The following is a 20,590-nucleotide window of genomic DNA, read 5'->3' on the forward strand; positions in this document are numbered from 1 at the left end:
TCCCCGGTGGAACCCGTCCACAACCCGCTGCTCGGCAACATCCAGGTGGAAACACAAAAGTTCGTCCCTATCGAATGCCAGATCAGGACCCAGTGCATCAGGATTCGCATGTTGAGCCGTCAGCCGGAAATGAACCTCATAATTGAAACGAGACAAGTAAAGAGCCCAACGCTGGAGGCAGTGTGCAGCCTTGTCGGGAAGTGACGTTGATGGATGAAACAAGGAAACAAGTGGTTTGTGATCCATAACAAGATGAAACTTGGATACACAGAGAAAAACACCAAACATATGAAGAGCATAAATAATGGCCAAAGCTTCTTTTTCAATTTGAGAATACTTTTGTTGGGCATCCGTGAGTGTTTTGGAGGCATAAGCAATGGGTTGTTCAGAACCGTCAGAGAAACGGTGCGCAAGGACTGCACCAACCCTGTATTGAGAGGCGTCCGTGGCAAGAACAAGATGTTGGCCACGTCGATAAGTAGCCAGGCACGGGGCCTGTTTCAGCATAGTCTTCAATTTCTGGAAAGCCGCATCGCATGACACGGACCAGTGAAAAGGCACGTTTTTATGCAACAGGCGATGCAATGGCTGAGCCACCGAAGCAGCAGACGGTTAAAACGTGTGATAGTATGCTATTTTCCCCAAGAAGGCCTGCAGTTCCTTAACAGATGTAGGGCGAGGAAGGGCATCGATCGCAGCGACAGTTTGCTGAAGTGGACGAATACCATCCCGAGAGAGTTGAAACCCCAAGTACGTGATAGATGCCTGAAAAAATTGGGATTTCTGAAGATTACACTTAAGACCGGCAGTCTGTAAGACACGAAAAAGTGTGCAGAGATTTTGAAGATGTTCGTCAGTGGTGGAACCAGTGACAACAATGTCGTCCTGGTAATTTATACACCCAGGGACAGTGAGCAATAATTGTTCCAAGAATCGCTGAAAGAGAGCAGAAAGAGTTGGTATTGATAGAGGCCGAAAAGCGTGTCAAGAACCAGAAACTGCTGGGAAGCAGCATCGAGAGGAAGTTGATGATAAGCTTCTGACAGGTCAAGTTTAGAAAAATACTGGCCTCCAGCAAGTTTAGTGAACAATTCTTCAGGTCGAGACACAGGGTAAGTGTTGATAAGGCATTGAGCATTTACAGTGGCTTTGAAATCGCTACAGAGATGAATATCACCATTTGGCTTAGCAACGACGACAGGAGAGGACCACTCACTTGAAGTGACAGGAATCAAGACCCCTGAAGCAGTGAGACGATCCAGCTCCCATTTGACCTGATGACCAAGGGCACAGGAATGGGCCGAGCCCAAAAAAACTTAGGCCAAGCAGTGCGTTTGAGCGTGATACGAGATTCAAAGTCGTTTGCACGGCCTAACCCAGGAGAAAAAAGGGACGAAAATGTCGTCGACAAGGAATAAGGAATTTCATCAGAGATGATATTGACAGAGAGAGTCATTTATGGAGAACCCAAAAATGCAAAAGGCATCGAAACCAAAAAGATTCTCCGCGTTACTATGGTCAACCACAAATACGGGAACAGTGCAAACGACATATTTGTAAGATACCTCAGCATCAAACTGTCCCAAGAGAGAAATCTTCTGTTTATTGTAAGTCCGTAATTGCCTAATGACAGGTGACAGGATTGGAGAACCCAACTGAAGATACGTCTGGGAATTGATGATAGTGGCATGCAAACATCTCGACCAAGTATTTGGACAGTGAGGAATAACTTCCCCGAAAGGGAAGAAGTACAATTGACAGAAAACACAGAATCAGAATCAGTGTCATGTTCATTAACATCATGTATGCAGTCGGATTTGCAAATGGATGACACATGACGCTTTTTTTCCATTTGTGACACACGGCCCAACGTTGTCGACAATCGTCTTGTGAATGATTCGTAAAACACCGCGGACATGAAGGAAGTTGCCGTGGGTTTTGCTGCAGTTTCTTAGAGGTCTGTTTCTGGTTAGGCCGTGGCTGCACTTGGGAGCGTACTGCGGCCACGTCGGCGGGCGGGGACATGCCACACGCTTCGTCAACATCGCACAGAGGTTGTATTTCCCCAACGTCACCCCATGCCTCTATTTGCGCTCCAGCGGCGCGAGAAATTTCAAAAGACTGAGCGATAGATAGGACTTCATCTAGAGTCAGATTTGCCAACTGAAGGGCACGTTGCCTAACTTCTCTGTCAGGCGCCGATCGGATTATAGCATCCCATACCATGGAATCGGCGTAGGATTCTTTGTGAACTTCAGTAACAAATTGACACTTTCTACTGAGGCCGTGAAGTTCAGCAGCCCAAGTGCAATAGGTTGTTTTTGACAACGATAAAAGGCAACACAAGAGGTGACCACATGCGTTTGCTTTTGAAAATAGATGGACAGAAGTGAGCACATTTCAGCAAAGGAAAAAGATGCAGGATCTTTCAAAGGAGCCAATTGCGACAACAACCGATACATTTGAGGTGAAATCCATGAAAGGAACAGAGACTTAAATGTTTGTTCGTCCGTGACATGAAATGCCAAGAAGTCTTCCGCCGTCTCGTTGTGAGGAGGAAAAGTAGGTAGAGACAACGACGAGAGACACCCTGCATTTGATGGCATGATGAAATCACGAATCGCATTTGTGAGAAGTGTTTGCTGTTCTATGAGACCTTGCAATAGTTGCTCGAAAGTAGCCACGGAAACATGTGGGTCAACGATGGAAAAGAAAAATCCCATCCTCGTCGCCAATTGTAATAACTTCAAGTTGAACAAATATATTTCAAGGAAGACGCAATGCATGAAAGTCACAGATCAAGTAACAGAGTAAGATGTGTGTACACTTTAACAGTCAAATCATAACTGAGTCCAAGTCTAGCGGCCGCTGTCTGGCTGCCCGCTTAGGTGGCGCTGCTGCTGCATGGCTGGCAGACAGCACCGCATGTAGAGGACGCACGTAACTGGACGGCGGCACTTTGAAAGATCGGCGAGTCACAACAATATCTTTGTGTCAAATGTCCTGCCCGTTATTCCAATGTATATCTTCTCACAATCTCTGCAACTGAGCTGATGGATACCACATTGTTGGTATCTGTTTAGTTTTGGTTTCACTTTTGGGATGTGCTTTTGTATGGAACTGTTTGTTTTGTAAGTAAAGTTTATGCCTTGTTTTTTGAATACGTCTCCTATTTTATGAGTGAATTTGTTGTGGTAGGTCACTGTATGCCATTTTTTTTGTTGTAGTGCAAGTTGTATGAGTTAGTGTGGTTTGGTTAGTTTTCTTCCTTATTTGTCCCTTTATTTTTTTGTTTAGTTTGTCTACCATTGTTTCTCTGTGTCCATTTTTAATGCCATTTGTTTTACAATGGCTAACTCATTCTGGTAATTAGAAGTGTTTTGGGGGATCCTGTTCAGCCTGTTTAACATGTATCTGACTGCTGCTTATTTGTGGTTCTGTGGGTGCTTTGAAGTTTCATTTAAGATAATGTCACTTGTTGTGGGTTTTCTGTATATGTCGAATGTGTGTTTATTATCATCTTTTCTTATGGTTATGTCTAATAAGTTCAGAGTGTTTTCATGTTCCTCTTTTATTGTGAATTTTATGGTTTTGTGTACGATATTTATGTCTTTGTGTAGCTGCTGTTTTCTGTTTTTAGGTTCATCTATCATGCATATTATGTCATCCATGTATCTGTACCAGTAGATGACGTAGCTTTCCTTTGTTATTATGTCTTCAAATATTAGTTTTTCTATGTGATTCATGAAAATGTTGGCCAATGTTCCTGAGATAGGAGAACTCATAGGTAAACCTTCTTGTATGTAGTATTCTTGATTGAATTCAAAATAATTTTGTTGTGTTATCAACTGTAATAATTTTATGGCTTCATCTGTGTGTTCATGAGATAGCTGGTTGCGTGTTTTCAGGTTTTATTCAATTATTTTTATGGTTTCATTAACAGGGATACAACTGTACATACTTTCTGCATCGAAGGAGAGCAATGTTGCTGTGTCACAGATTTTAATGTCTATTACATGTTATACCAGTTGAGAGGTATTTCTGATTGTTCTATCATTTTCTAGTTTATAATACTGGGTGAACTGTGACTGCATTTGTTTTGCTAGCAGGTATGTAGGAGCTGCTCTGAAATTTACTATTGGATGGACTGGATAATTTTCTTTATGGACCTTTGGTTGGCATCTCATGTTGGGGGCTTGAGGGTTTTTTTTTCCCCGCGAGTCCTCTGTTTCTCTCTGTAAATGTGTACTCTATGTTTTTGAGTGTGTTTTTAACATGTGTTTGACATCTGTTAGTTGGGTTTGATTTTAACCTTTTTACATTGTTTTTGCTGATGAATTCTTCTGTTTTTTCTATGTATTCTTTTGCTTTAATGAGGGCAACACTATTACCTTTGTCAGATTTTGTTGTTATGACATTTTCTGTTTGCAGTTTTTTCTTTAGCTTTTTAATCTTTGTTTCATCACAATTATTTTTGAACTTATTGTTTTTTTAATATGCGTTGCTATGTTTTTAATTTCTTCTTTTATTATCTCCCTAGTTAGCCCTGTGTTTACACTACTGTGTTCATTTTTTTCTTCTACAGTGAGAATATATTCAGACTTTATAATGAGATCTTGTATCTGTTGTTCATTTACTGGTGAGTCAACATTGTGTTTTAGACCTTTTTCTAAGAGCTGTTTTTCGTTTTCATCTAGTATTATATCCAAAAGACTGAACACCCTAGGATAGAAATTGTGTATATGAATGTGTTTGCTGTTATGGGTCTTGTGTAAAGAACACCATAGACCAAGCAATATTGAAAACGATACGAATATTATAAAAATCAGTAAAGACAGACACCTCCTTCCTTTCCAAGAAAATTTCCACACACAAAAAGCATTAACACAAAATAAACAGTTGCTCAATGACCAGATAAATATTGGAAACCCAGACTCTATATAGAATAATTGATGAAATTACATGAAAAAGAAAAGAGCCTTTTCCATCCTTCACCCCCTCCCACAACCCCCCCCCCCCCCCCCCCCCACTCACAGTTTCATTTCACCTCTTGCTCCTCACCTTCTCCTGTAACCTACACTCCATCACACTGCTGTATACTTACGTCCACTCATCGTGGTTTCACCCCCACAATCAATAAATCTCCATCACTCTTCCTTCTCTACTCTTACACAGTATATAAATACACAGAAACATACTTAAATTGAATTACACACGTACAATAATCTAATTTAAAAAAGAATATTTGTAGGTCAAACACGAACATCAACACAAACTTTAAGTATGAAAAGAAGGTGTGTTGTAAGAAACGCATAGTGCTGCAGAACATCTAAAAAGTAGACGAAAATTATCAGTGTCTAGCATAGAAAAACAATGATGTGCTAACAGACGGCATTTCCCGATGTAAGCGAGAAAGCAGTCGAAAAATCACCGTAAGTACAAACCAACCTATTCTTAACGAACTATTTTTTGATCTAAATAGCAAATCAAAATGTAAATAAACTTAATTACAGACCACTGATGATGCTTTACCTCAATAAAGCAAAACGCGTCTGGTGAAAAAATCACGCATTTTTGTAGTTGCAACGACGCATCAAAAATACCCTCATGAATTATAAAGCAACTACGGACATTATGGCCACAGAAATGAAGATACAAAATCATTGCCAAGGAACTTTTAATGAACTGAAATGTATGTTATTTTGAACAGAGAAGTGTAAAAGGCATTCTAGATTGATTTAAGCCAAGTCCTCTCAAGAGAACTGTGACATATATTTCAGCAGCAGCCAGAACACCTGGTTTTTCTTAATACTTTGTACTTTGATTTCCTTTTCTGAAGGCAAAGCATCAAGACTTCATAACAGGTTTTGATAATGTTAGATAAGTGTGATCATATTTGTCCCAGACATAATTTTATTTGCTGTCTATGCATTTGGTGGGTATTCTCCATAAATTGCCACTACAACAATCAGTTGATTTTTTGAAAGTTACTGTATGCATATAATTAAACAATTAAAAAATCATAACTACTGCTATTAAGCAGAAACTCTGACATAGCAGTTTTTTGGGGGAGTGGGGGTAGGGGATGAGGAGTGTTTTAAACTATAGTTCTCTTAGGTACTGGTAAAGACTGAGCATGAATTACCACATTTATAACACTGCCAACCTCAGCACATAATTGCAGTGTAGCAATTAACGAATGATTTGTATACTCCTCTAGCTTTGTTTTGTGTACTGCTGCTGCTGTATGATAGAAAGAGTTGTTCGGTGGAGTTCAAGCTTATGAGCTATGCCTCTAAACTGGTGACAGGCAGTTTGATCCTGGCATCTTGATGGTGTGCCAACAATTGGTATGAATGGTGTCGGCCAGAGGTACTTGTGATTTAGTGGTCATGAAGTGGTAAAGCCATCTGGTAGCTTTGAATGCTGCACCCTAAGGCCCAGTGTGTGGATAAGTTGTTCTCGTAGAAGAGCCGTTGTTTTGTGTACTGGTCAATGTTTTCTTTTCTTATTTGGAATGAGTGAAGAAACTAATTCTGATCTATCAAGGGGTTTGAATAAAATTCTCACAATAACAGACTATATGTCAGTTTTGCTTTCGCAGAAGCACACACAGTACACAGTCTTAAGCCTGATACACACCAGACCAGAAATTTTGTCACGTGATGAGTGCTACACTAAACTTAAGAGTCAGAATGGCACTGTTTAGTAAAGTCAGTCACCAAAATGATTTAGTGAGCTGAATCCAGCAAGTTGAATCATGGTTGGTCAAGTAACTTTTCCCACCACAGCTCACACGCCAGTGAACACAAGTGAACAGCATCTGTTTAGTACTGCGCATTATTGTCTGTTTTCATTCCATTCCATATTCACAGTCATCTGTTTTTTGTGGATAAGCAACAAAGCTCATTGGAGCAACAATACAATGGTTAAGTCAGTTTCTCACAAATGAACACTGTTTGTTTAGTGCTGTGCATTACTGTCTGTTTTTGTTCCACTCTCTTTTCAGTCATCTGTTTTTTGTGGATCAGCAACAAAGCTCTTTACTTAGAAAAGGAGTACTTGCGTAACATGAAACGTCTACTGTACAAAAATAAAGCAGCCAATGTAGCTGCAATCACAGAGCTAGAAAGGATGACAGGAATACTGGGGTTTCAGGAGAAGGAGATTAACCAGATTAGTAAAAGCTTCATACACTTCAATAGGTTTGCCTTCACCTTACATTCCAAGTCAAGGAAGCAAGAACTCCACTGGAAGTGCATTGAGCATGGGAGAGACACACCCCTCTCTGCATGGAGAAGCATCACATGTTATCAGAATACTTCAAACTCAGAACACAGGGTGTCAAAATGTAATGAAACATGAACACATTCTTCTCATTCGTAAATGAACTGGACACATTCTCCACCAGACGTTGTCACTTCATGAATGACAGCTGATAATTTTGATTTCATTTCATGTTGTGTAATGAAGTCTTCTTTTAAAATATATTTTGTTTTATCTTACAATAACAGGGTGTATATGCGGACAAGGAAAAAAAAATCCCTGAATTTTTTCCAGTTGAAAATATACTTTGTCTCGTGTGAAAATACACTCTTTTCGTGTTAAGTGACAGTGTACTTTCCCTAGGTACTGTAAATACTTTGAATAGTTATGGTTTTATACACCGGCGTAGAATTTCCCGGCACTTTAGATAGCGAAACTCGGGGGAGAAAAACACGTTTTGGAAAGATCTTTGATTTGCAGCAACAAGTACGCTGCATATTTCCGTATTACGGAAGTGTAAATGCAAATTCCACCAAACACTGCATGTTACTTTCTGAAGCACTGAAACTGAGATTGCAATGCACTTTTGTAAGCCAGTCACAGATTATGTCATGTGACCCAGCCAGCCAATGACAGTGGATATTCAAGGTACAGGACACGTGATGTAGTCAGCCAATAGCAACAACATTGTTAAGAGTAGCGCGAACAAACAAATAGGAAAAGTTAATGGTTGAAATTAATGTGTTACCAGAAGAAAAGCAAAGCTTTCACATATAATATTGGTCTCGAAGATTTGTGGGGAGATAAACCACTGGTTCTACCTCCCAAAAATATCGCTGCCCTACCACAGCAAGATCAGTTCTCTGCAGCAGGCACTCTATGCCACATGCTTCGTGTATATGCTGTGAGAATAAAAGTGCGTGTGATTATTTATCCTCGTAATTACCACACCCGCTCTCCACATCCTATAGATTAATAAGCTGCAAGAGATGGTAAGCTTTATTTTTTTGTGCGTGTTACAATTTAAGATACATCACACAATGTGCCACTAAAATTTTTAACAATGACATAAATGTCAGATCTTTTGGGCTCGAAATTCTTCTAAATGGCTCGTCCTCAAAAAGCTGAGTTTTAAATGAGAGTCAAACGGTCTGTGATATAAGAAATTCATCATACATTCTCGCACATAGTTCATTTTGCATAAAAGGAAATATACTCTGAAACTAACGCTTTTCAAACCCCATTTGCAATATTTTCCTGTGACCTGTTAGGTTCCTTTTTAGCAGTTGCCACAGAGCGCCAGATAACACGTGTCACCGTGCTTGGACAGTTACGACAACGTAGGAAGTCCATATGTTTACACATGTAAAACATTAAAAGAACTTACATTATGTCATAAAAGAAACAAAACATCAGAGGATGCTCCCAGAGCATTGGAATTTCGTGAACCATACTAAAATGCATAATTCAGCTTAAAAGTGCACATTTGCATGTCCAGATTCCCAATGAAGTAGGCCTCGATCTGATATTAAGCTTTTCAGTGTGGTTTCAGGATGTAAATTTTCTTCGAGTACCAGTACTGTATTATCTCATGCTTGGTTCTTTATTATGGCATAATGCCATTATGTGCTAGAAGATGAAAATGTGCACTTCAAATGCAATGAACATTTGACACAAGCCAATGGTGTGGAATTAAACACTTTGTTTCAAATAAATTGACTGTCTTGGCAGAAAAGATTACTAAAAGCCAAATTTCTTTAACAAACTGACAAAATTAACAACATTGCTCTTCAAGGCGATTAATGCTTGACTGTCAGAAAGATAGAAATAAAATAAGATCTGAAACTAATAACATATTTTAGCCTTCCATAATTATGTGAACGTATTTTAATTCACTTGATGGCTCCAGACCACAGAAATTCGTTTTGTTTTCATTTGACATGAGAGCTGCAAACGAAGAGGAAACAGCAAAACCACTAAATGTAAACACGGGTCACATGGAGATTACCGCCCTCCCCACTCAAACTCAGACTGCTCTGCGCATCCACACTGGATCTACGATATTTCCGAACCTGGCAATACTAGATAGGGGGGCCCCTCTCCCTTCCCTCGAGCATTTGAGATAGGACACCATGAATTTAAAAAAATCGACTTTTCAAAAATATGTTCATTTTGTAGCGCACATCTTTCTGAAGAGTGTGATACGTAAAACAAGTATGTTCGAGGAAATGTAAGACATCTTATTTGGTCTAAGTGTGCCAAAGTGTAGTGCCTCGCCTCTTCACACAGCATTCTTCAATTGCAAGTGTAGTGCCTCGCCTCTTCACACAGCATTCTTCAATTGCACATCACTGTATTTCGCTCTGTGGAATTCAAACGTGTATATTCTGTAATTGATGCCATCAAACTATATTCAGGACAGTGGAAATTAAAGCATCCTGTGGTGCCCCTCCTGTTCCCAGTCCGCCAGTTTTATGTCCTGCCTCTTTTTTTTTTTTTTTTTTAAAAAAAAACCTGACAATTAGTACTAGATGGGATTATCTATAACTGGCAGAACATGAACTCTTCAGAAAATTTGTACTCTTTATTGCCTGTTAGCTAGTAACTTGCTGTTTTGTGCGATATAAAATTAAATATAGGATACATAAAACCAGTAAATACAAGAGACAAGCAAGACACTTTTCTTCAATCCTTAGGTCCTAGCACTTTTTTCTCTGATCTGGCTATAGCTTTACAGGGTGCGCTTTATTTCTGCGAAAGAATTTGTTACCTCATCAAAGTTTGTCAAACGTTTTACTACATGAAAAATCGAAATGTCGTTATCTAATACTGAAAAAGCTGTTAATACAAATAGTACTGAAGACTGGTGTGATTTCTTCACCTGATTATGTCTATCTTGCCCATCAGCTAGATGAAAGGAAATAGGCCTGTCTAATATTGCAACAATTGTAGCACTCAACAAATAAATGAGACTTTTTTGGCACAAATGGTCATTTTTATAGCACGACAGGATATAATTCACAAAGTACCAATATCAAATGCCTATTAGGCCTACTAAAAGCTAAATATTTATGTTACGAAATAGTTTCACATTTCATTCATACGCTCAAGCTTCTCAAGCATTAGATCAGAAAGTAGTAGTATGAAATTTTTGAATAAATTTGGAATCTTCATATACTTCCATAATTTGTGTGATGTCCCTGTTACTTCATCTTCCTCGTTCCAACAAATAATCTTGTCATCACTAATTCTGTAACTAATCCTGTCAGTGTCAAAACTTATTCTCTTGTTAGCTTCACTAACCCTGCCAGAATCACCGGTTTAGTTAGCCCGCATTTATTCTCCGATTAGATGTTATTACTTGTTCATACAACGCGTTTTCCGCACTACTCCCAGAATAGAACTTAAACGGCTGCCAGCCCGAGGACTGTACAACTGGCCCTTACTAGTGTAGCGATCTGGCCAAAAATTTTCTGTCAAAATTTCATTTTCTTGGGTACACCGAGAAGGTAACACATAATTTTTCTTACCTGTTTGATTTTTATATCCTCTCTTCACCCATTCGGGTTTATTCCGCTCAGCTCGTGTAGCCCCGCTCCTTTTGCCTGTAGGAAATTTTATTTCTAGATGCGACCGGGATTCCCCTGGCAAGGACATCATGTACGCTATGCACACATTCAAAAATCAACTTATGATTCATTCAGAAATCAACTTAAAACGCATTCAAAAATGCTCGGAAAACCAACAGCGATGCATTTCCAAATCTTAAGAATAATCGAGAGACCTATGTGTGATGGATGCTAGGTGCTTTGTGAAATAAGGTTTTTTCTTCAAGAGCATGGATTTGGCGCCCCCACTGAAACTGCCATCGGGGACAGATACCGCCCCCCCCCCCCTTCCCTACCCGGCCCCTAGATCTGGGCCTACGCAACTCAACTGCGCATGAGCTCGCTCACAACTGCTCGAACAAATCTATGTAAACAGTTGTGAAGTCACATTCATCGGAGGAAATTTGTTGTTATGAAGCATTGCATAGCTTTCCTATAGGCTTTGACACATTTCACTGTCAGCAGACGCTTGTATGAACACGGTGTTTTGTTGTTGTCTGTGTCATGTTTCCTTTGCAACTTAAGTTTTCTTTACATTTTTTTCTCTCATTCATGTTTCACTACCGCAGTATTACTCTGCAGTAGCGGGATACAGTAATATCCTTTGTTAGAGTATCGGTTTTTACCAGTCAAAATTACAAAAATTTAACTGAAAACTAAAACAATGAAAAGTTCCTGGAATCCTAAAAAATTCCCGGGGATTTTTCTGGCTTTCTCCCAGATGAAAAAATTTGGAGGTTTTTCACGGATCTTCTGGTTTGTATACACCCTGAATAATTACTTAAAAACATGTCATATTAAAATAAATAAAATATAAATACACAAAACCTTATGAGACAATTTTTCAGTCCTCACCCTAATGAAGTCCTTCCACACTTCATAAATAGCATCACAAATTTCTTGAAGAAATAAAAAAATAGTTGACTTCCCTAATCGAAAGAGGTGTGTCAGGGTCCTTAAACAACACCCAGTGGCAAATGGGTACAACACTAACTGCAGTTTACTTTCTACAAGTGTGGCATCTATTAGATGAGTATCTGTACACTGAATTTTGCTACACACTTCTTATAATAGAAAATTGATGCAACTTTCCGATATCCTCAGTGCTGAAAAGCATTCTTTTGGGTCTTCAGTTGTGAGTTCTTTCAGAAGCACAATGGATGCTCCATGCAACTCTCTTTCCATTTTAGTACTCACTTTGTCTTTCTCTTCCTTACAGTTTCAATTTCTACTTCCACCTCTTCAATTGCAACAATTGCAGCAAGACCTATGGCTTGGTTAGCTCTCGCGCTCTGAATCGCGTTGCAGTGCAAACTTGACAACAGGCAACGCTTGACTGCCAATTAAATCAAGTGCAAATGTGCATTTACATACTTGCTATTTTGCTTTCAAGTAGAGCTACTGAATCACTTGGTACTTGATTCAATTATTCGTCAAGTGCGAACCAGCCTTTAGTGTACCATCATTGTGAGAAGGAGGTGAGGCTTTTTCTCCCAAACAGTTTCTTTCCTGTTAATGGGCATCTAAGTTCTCATTTATTTATGCTTGTGGCCATCTGCCAAGTTACAATGTCCACACTACACTACTACAGTTACAGTAACAAGAGCAATAATATTAACAATAATTATTCAACAATGATTGCTTTCTGAATAGACAAATTTTGAATTATTCTACCAGAAATGGAGAATATTCTGGAGGATCAGATACCGTTTACTTAGTTCTGTGGAGCTACTGCTGGATGGAGGCAGGAGAAATATCTACACACTATAAGTACAAAGGATATGATTTATGTTTTCATGCTCTGGGCCATATTAGGTTCACTGAGTATGTGTCAGTGGCTGGTTCACATACACTCATAAGCTCTAATCTTCCCTGCATTTACAATTGACCAGTTGTAGCTGTCATATATTTTATAAGATTTCATGTAGTACTCAGTGATACTTATTAGACATGAAGAACCTCATTTCAATTGTACTGGTTCATACTGCAAAGTTTTAAGGAAAAAATGAATACTGGCTGTTCCAAAAGTGAAAGAATATTTTATGTAATGAGCTCGAGACAACCAACTATGTGGTCCAATAACTCATCTTTTGAATTTTCAAATGTTAAATGTATGTACATCTTACATTCATTTAGAATATACAGTGTCCCATTTATCCTGACCACCCTAAATAACTATTTGTCCAGATGCAAATTACAAAATGTTTCAAGCAAATGTTCTTTAGCCATCAGGGGGACATCAATCAGCATGACTGCCTTCGTAGTAGCTTTGTTTTTTTTACAAAGATATGAACAGTGATATGACTTTTTAAAATGGCACCCTGTATTTTTTATTCAGTAATTCATTTCCTCTCCTAAAGACCTATTAAAAAAAGTATCACAGTGTACCATTCACTGAAACACAACATTATTAATTACATAACTTAACACTGACATTGACGCTCCCAGCGCTTAGTGCAGGTACTGGCAGTAATGGAACACATCCATGTGCTGATGTTGACAGGGGAAAAATGTAGTAGAATGCACACCCATCATTCTGTCAACCATTGTCAGCTGAAGAGTTCTGTGAGTAGAATTTACACCAACAAAGAGAAGATAGAAATGCTGCTCATCTATGGGGAATGTAAGTTAGCAGAACAGTAATTGCAATAATGTTTTGTTATGTACGGGTACATTAAATACAGTAGTTTAGTCCTTTTAAATATTGTTGTGTAGAGTAGTCATACAGTACAAGCTGCCCTTCCTACAAACTGCATCAACATTATGTTTCTTTTATTGTTGTTGTTGAAGGTAGGCGAAATGCTATGCTGGCAGCGGAACTGTACAGAGAGCGATATCCTGACAAGAACCCACTTTCCTGACAGATTTCTTATGTTGTTGAGAGGCTTCAGGAAACGGGAAGTTTCAACCCATGACAACGCAATCATCATAGCACTCGCACAGACGAAGCTGACAAAGTTACTGTTCTTGTTTCTGTTGCTATGAATCCACATGTGAGCACACAACAGCTTGAACACGAGACTGGCATTCCTAAAACCAGTGTACACTGTATTTTTACACGTCACCAGTTCCATCCTTACCATGTACACCTACATCAAGAATTGCATGGGAATGATTTCCAGAATCATGTACAGTTCTGTCAGTGGGCACAGCAGCAAATCCTTGCCAACCCAAACTTCTTCTCCAATATTCTATTTATCGATGAATGTTCCTTCTCAAACAAAGGACAGGTAAATACAAGGAACATACATTATTGGTCCAACAACAACCCACGATGGCTTAGACAGGTGGAACATCACTGTCAATGGAGAGTTAATGTCTGGTGTGGGATGCTTGGTACTACAATTATTGGCCCTTATTTCTCAATGGTAGTCTAAATGGCACAGTGTATGCCAACTTCCTCAAATAAATTCTTCCTCCTCTTCTGGATGAAGTGCCGCTAAGAACCAGAATGCTTATGTGGTATCAACACGATGTATGTCCAGCATGCACGTAGTGTTCTGAACCGAAGGCATACTGCCAGATGGATTGGTCGAGGACGAACAGTTACTTGGCCTGCTAGGTCTCCTGATTTAAATCCTCCGGATGTTTTTCTTTGGGGATGCATTAAAGACATTGTCTATTGCAATATTCCAACAACTCCAGAGGATGCAGGAACGTATTGTGCTTGCTTGTAATTCTATTCTACAGGCAACACAGGAAGCAGTAAATAATTCTTTCATTCAACGAGTGCACCAGTATATCGGTGTCCAGGGTCACCACTTTGAGCAGCTTTGAATGTTCTACTCCTGGGCAATGGCACAGGAGAGTCAAAGTCAATTTTGTTTTATGTTTTTACTTGGTTTTCATTTGTTTTCTGACAACTCCAGCAAGTGGATGAGTTTGTGATCCCAGGCTCAAAGTCATTGTTGTGTTATGTAATTGTAGGAGAGGAAATGAATTACAGAATAAATAAATACATGGTGCCATTTATAAAAAGTCATACCGCTGTTCATATCTTCGTAAAAAACAAAGCGACAATGAAGGCAATCATGCTGATTGATGTCCCCCTGACAGCTAAAGAACATTTGCTAGAAACAATTTTTAATTTGCACCTGGACAAACAGTTATTTAGGGTGGTCAAGATAAATGTGACACCCTGTATATAAGAGAGAGAGAGAGAGAGAAAGAACATTTGCTAGAAACAATTTTTAATTTGCACCTGGACAAACAGTTATTTAGGGTGGTCAAGATAAATGTGACACCCTGTATATAAGAGAGAGAGAGAGAGAGAGAGAGAGAGAGAGAGAGAGTGTAAAATCTTCAACACAACTTGGACGTTGATAGAGACAAGTTACAATAATACAGGCTTCTTGGGGTGCTAGGGAGTACAGAACTTCACAAGAATCCCAATTTGCTTTCCTATCAGTATTACATTATGAGAACAGGGTCTAGCTTACACACATTTTGATGATCTAAATGAAATTTAATAATAGTAAACCATTAAGGAAATGAACATCTGCTCACCATAGTATTGAAGGCAGCACTGCGGACACGAGCTTCCTCACAATGGGTGTAGTCCCCAACAAGTCTCAAGAGTGGTTGTATAGTTCCAGCATCAGAACTTATAGAAACTAATTCACCCATCAGCTCCAAACATTTGCATTTTACAGAATGGCTGGTATCTGAAAGATACTGCAAAAATATGCATGGTAATTGCACTTTATATATACAGTAGATACTTTTAATTAACAACAATTGGCAGAAACAGAAAGCAAGGAGTAAAACAAACCTGATATTACTATCTGCTTTGCTAAATGAATTATCAGATTGAAATTTGTATAAATTCGCTTTTTCATTTATTTATAAATCAATACTAACGCATTATCTACTTCAACATACAGGAGAAACTTAGGCTACATATAAAAAAAAAGGATTCCTAACAGTACGCAATTGTAGACTCTACTGCGTACTGTCCAAAATACTTTTAAAAGATGTTGATAATTAAATTTCAAATGTAATAAAGTTTGGACAATTTCCAACTTACATTAATAGCAAGGGAAGCAACCTTGGATATATATTTCAACACCAAGGTGATAACATGAAGGTTCAGTGACTATAACTTATCAATATGATACAAGCTTGAAAAACAAATTAACATGACAACTTCTATACAATACATATACAAGAATTACAAAATCTTCTCCATAAACCTCCCGCCTTTCATTGTTTCCTTTGCAGAGATCCAACAACTGTAGCAGAACTTTGAACCTGTTGTTGTTTCCAAACTTCAGAGAACAGTTTAGACACAGGTTTCCAAGTGAGCTTTGTATTCAAATGGCATTTGAAACTGTGTGCTGATCCAGGACACAAACTCAGAATCTTCACTTTCATGGACAATGTTCTTATACCAGGCATGATTCATGACCCTTTCTTCACAGCTTCAATTCTGTCAATAGCTTTCTCTTACATTCCAAACTTTATAGAAGCTCTCCTGCAAAGCTTGCTGGACTAGTACTCTCAGAAGAAAGCATACAATGGAGAAATGGCTTAGCCAAAGCCTAGGAATTGTTTCCAAAATGAATCCTGCATTATGCAGTGGAGTGCAGACTGTTGTATGAAAAATACATTATGAAGCTTTTCTACTGTTATACGTTCACATGGAATGTGTATAACTCACTCTTCTGGGAAATACAGCAATCTCTTTTAACTGTGGTTGTCACATTAAAAAATACCTCTTTCCTTAGAATCACAATCAACAAACAGAATGTTTCACTTCCAGCTACGTATACACATTATTTGTAAACAAACTCTTTGCAACTCACTTGCACAGTCCTAATCAGCAGAGGCTGGCAATCCCAGAGTAAATACCACAGAGAGGTTGTCACATATCAATTTTTAATTCCACATTTTTGTAAAAATTAACCTTTATACTGTTACAATACAATGGATGTCCCTCCTAAGAGTCATAATGCGCATTTTTTCTGGTGTTTTTGTAGATAGCTCCATTGTAATTTTTGCAATGGAGTCATCCCAAACAAATTCTGCTCACCACGTCTTTCGTGCAGGAAAAATAACCAGTACCCCGACAGCGACAGAGCAGAGCTGCTGCACACTTTGTGTTTTAATGTCCCTGTTAATACATATCAAATAAAACAAACACAGAAATAGATTAATTATTTGGGACCAGTCAATCAAATGTGTACATTAAATTCCACTTTAAAAAATCATTTTGTTCATAATGTGAAACAAACCAATGCTTTCTGTCAACAATGGGCACTGCACGAAAGACGTGATGAGCAGTTTTCGTCTAAGGTGACTTCAGCTACACACTGCAAAAACAAAATTGCAAATATCTGTTGAAACACCAGAGAAAATGTACCTGATGACTCTTAGGAGGGGCACCTTATAAACACACACACACACACACACACACACACACAAAACCATGCCTGTCAGTTTTTAAGGAAATTCAGAAGACATATCATCGAAGTTACAGTACACATCTAGATATTTTAAATGACAGTTTCTATAAATAACATTAAACATGAAATACAGCCACCCATTAAACCACAGCTGCTCCTGCCCATCTAGCATTAGAGTTCAAGGGGTTGTGATAGATGCCTGAGCATTCCAAATAAATTAAAATCATACCGCCACAAACGTATTTCACTGAACTGTATTACACTTTCCCGTCATTCCATATAATGGAATCACTGCACCATCTTAATCTTACTGCAGGGCTCCTACTGGTAAATGGAAGTTCTGAAGTTGGCACTGAAATCAAATGTGACAAGAGAGCACCAGCACCTCGCAAGACATAGAGCAAGGCCCACTTACATCACTGCCACACTCAGCACTTCCGCTATGCTGAATGGCTTAAGCCTCACTCAGTACTAAAAGACTCCCACATACTACTCAAATTTTAGCAGTACTAAAAGACTCCCACATACTACTCAAATTTTAGCAGTCAGTGCCACCAGCATTTCTGCTTTCTTCAGTCCAAGGATTCTCTCATGTACATTAGAATGGCACAAGGAGAAGCATAGCGGCGTGACTAACTTTTTAGCAATACCTAAATGCCTGTGCCACAACAAACACAGATATTCATCAGTTTTCTTATATTTTGCCAGATCCCCTAATATAACAAACAATTTGCCCTCTTTGACAACTTGCTCCAATTAAATTTTTTCAGCACTCATAAGTGAGCTGCAGTGCAAAACTTACTATATCTCTTAGCATAAATAATAAGTAAATTTAAAAATAATAAATGACCAATGTAAATACTAGCTCAGTAGTCTTAATTCAAAAGAAACACTAATTTCATCATTTTATCATAAACCATAATTTGTTTAGGAACTTTTTCTTTGATTGCACATAACTGAAATTACAGTTCTTTGTTGATGAAATCTGAAATCAGATGTGGATTATCTTTAAGCACCCTCAAGCAGCTACAAAAGTGACAGTGGGCTAAAGAAGTATTTTGTGAAGAATTTTTTGTTGGCTATTGAACCCACCGAAACATAAATTCGGAGGTAATTTCATATAATACGGCATTTATGAGGGCTATGTTTAAAAATTTTACAACAAAATAGACACTCTTTGATACACATCACTTTGTTTCTCAAAATATTCATGTTTAAAATTTACTACTTCTGTATGTGTTCAAACCAATATTGGAAACTTTCCAATATTGGTTTCAATTCATCTTCAAAGATCTTAACAGTCAACTGCTCCTTAATCTCCAGCTCATATAAATATATCAAAGGTTTGTCTCATGTTACAATAATGTACACTCTGACATACTAGTCTGCTATTTACTACTACAAATCATTAATGTTGAGCAAGACCGAATCTGTGTGAAATACAAGCCTGGTTTTTCTCTCTGGTAATTGTTTGTTTACTTCCGGCAAAGACAGCCAAATGGACCCAAGATATGTGGTTGAATTTTAAAATTATTTAATTAAGTTCTGGTGCCTAGGTGTCAAGTACAGATCCACTGTGTCACTCATTTAATCATCACACAGTTTACAAAAATTTAAGTAGAATGCAGGCAGGAGTGTGATAATTTAAATAATGTTTGCAACTTACACAATTCTGACTGTAAAACAAAGTTTATGGCAATCTTTAAGTTCCTTAATTCACTCAACTAAAGGATGAATGAAATCACTAAAAGCAGCACCACATTAGTGTTTGCTACTAAGTTCATTTAACTACAGGAAATCACATTCAGGTCCACGGCTAGGGTACAAATGTAAATGTTCTGTTGGAGCAGCTACAGCAATATGTGTCCTAACTACTTGTGTTCAGGTAAATCAGCCTTGATAGCCACAAATTATTTGCACTCTTATAACTCTGAACAACAAACATTTACTTACAAATACATGTTGATGTTAAGTAAATCCTAAATTAACTAAGCAAGGCATGTCCCCTAATCAGCAAACAAGTTCTCACTCTCTACTACCATGGAGCATTGCTAAACAAAACAACTAGTGAGGCTGAATTAAATACCTTGTTGGAAAATGAGTTCAATGCCCAGAGGGTATTCTTCAGTCACATTGTGAGTCTGTTTTGGTTGGTAGTTCTTGTGTTTGAGTCTGAGGCCAGCTTGGAAGCACAAGTGTAGGGGGGAATTCTAGAAATAGGTATGTCTGTTTTATACTGTCATTTGAGACGGCAGTGTTTTACTATTTAGTACAATATCCTGTGTTTTTTCTCCTCTTTTGATCAACTAATGTGTGCTTGAGTACAGAGCTTGTAAAGGCACTTTGACATCATCTGTACACAACATAACACGCACGCATGTTTGAAGATCGCAATGCATGAAGGTAGATGCTGTTCCGTGTTGGAGGCTTGATGTGGGTAAACACGTGCAATGTGGTTCCTCAGGCAACAAATTAAATCTGATGGGTCCTGGTCTGGTAGCTGTGAAGATCTCGGATTGATGTACTTGCCGGGCAGTCAAAACTTTTGCCACATACGAGCTCCGCTGACAATGAATCTAACTCAATTTTGTAAGTAGAGTACTGGTCAAGTAAGACCATAGGTATTGCAGGTGCCCAGCAGGTGGCATGACATATTAATGCAGCCTTTAAAGAACGATGCCATTATTCGACCATGCCATTACTCACCAGATGCACTTGTGTGATGCACATTGTCATGTCTGGAAATTCTCCAATGGACACACCCACATGACAGGCTATTTTACTGTGCTGAAATTGATGGCATGCACTAGCGCACTAATGACAATCCATCTGCAAATCAGGCCAGACAAAACGTTTTGACACAAGGTGAGTCGATGCCAGCATGTCATAGGTTGATGAGTTGATGAGGCTGTTGAAAGGACGTCTGTGGGAAGTGGGTGGCAGAGAGGAGTGAGACCTCCCACTGGAAGTCACAATATAGTTTGATATCAGAACCAAGAACATCAATAAGTTTTAACTGAAGGCTAGATGATATATTGTGCAGTAGCTTCTGCGGTTCCTCATTAGATTCCTATGCAGTTGCACGCCGAACAAAATAAACAAAATTTGCCACACTGTCAATCTGTGACAGACAGTCAGTGACCACACTGTTTGTACCAGAAATGCAGCAGATATCAGTGCTGGATTGAGCAACAAAGTCCAAATGGTTGTACTACCATGGTGAAAATTTGTCATCATCCTGTCCAAAGGCATAGATAAGTGGCTTGTGATTAGTAAATATCATAAATTCTCTAGCCTTCAACAGTGGTCAAA

At 38.6% G+C, this 20,590-nt stretch overlaps 1 protein-coding gene across 1 annotated transcript in view; it reads right to left on the reverse strand.

Moving 5' to 3' along the window:
- Positions 1–20,590, reverse strand: part of LOC126161424 (integrator complex subunit 4) — a 134,775-nt gene that overhangs the window by 84,041 nt on the left and 30,144 nt on the right. Inside the window, exon 5 of the mRNA XM_049917223.1 lies at positions 15,381–15,548. Within this exon, the coding sequence (XP_049773180.1) occupies positions 15,381–15,548 (168 nt within the window). The remainder of the gene's footprint in view (positions 1–15,380; positions 15,549–20,590) is intronic.

Source organism: Schistocerca cancellata, chromosome 2 (genome assembly GCF_023864275.1).
Source record: "Schistocerca cancellata isolate TAMUIC-IGC-003103 chromosome 2, iqSchCanc2.1, whole genome shotgun sequence".
NCBI lineage: Eukaryota > Metazoa > Arthropoda > Insecta > Orthoptera > Acrididae > Schistocerca > Schistocerca cancellata.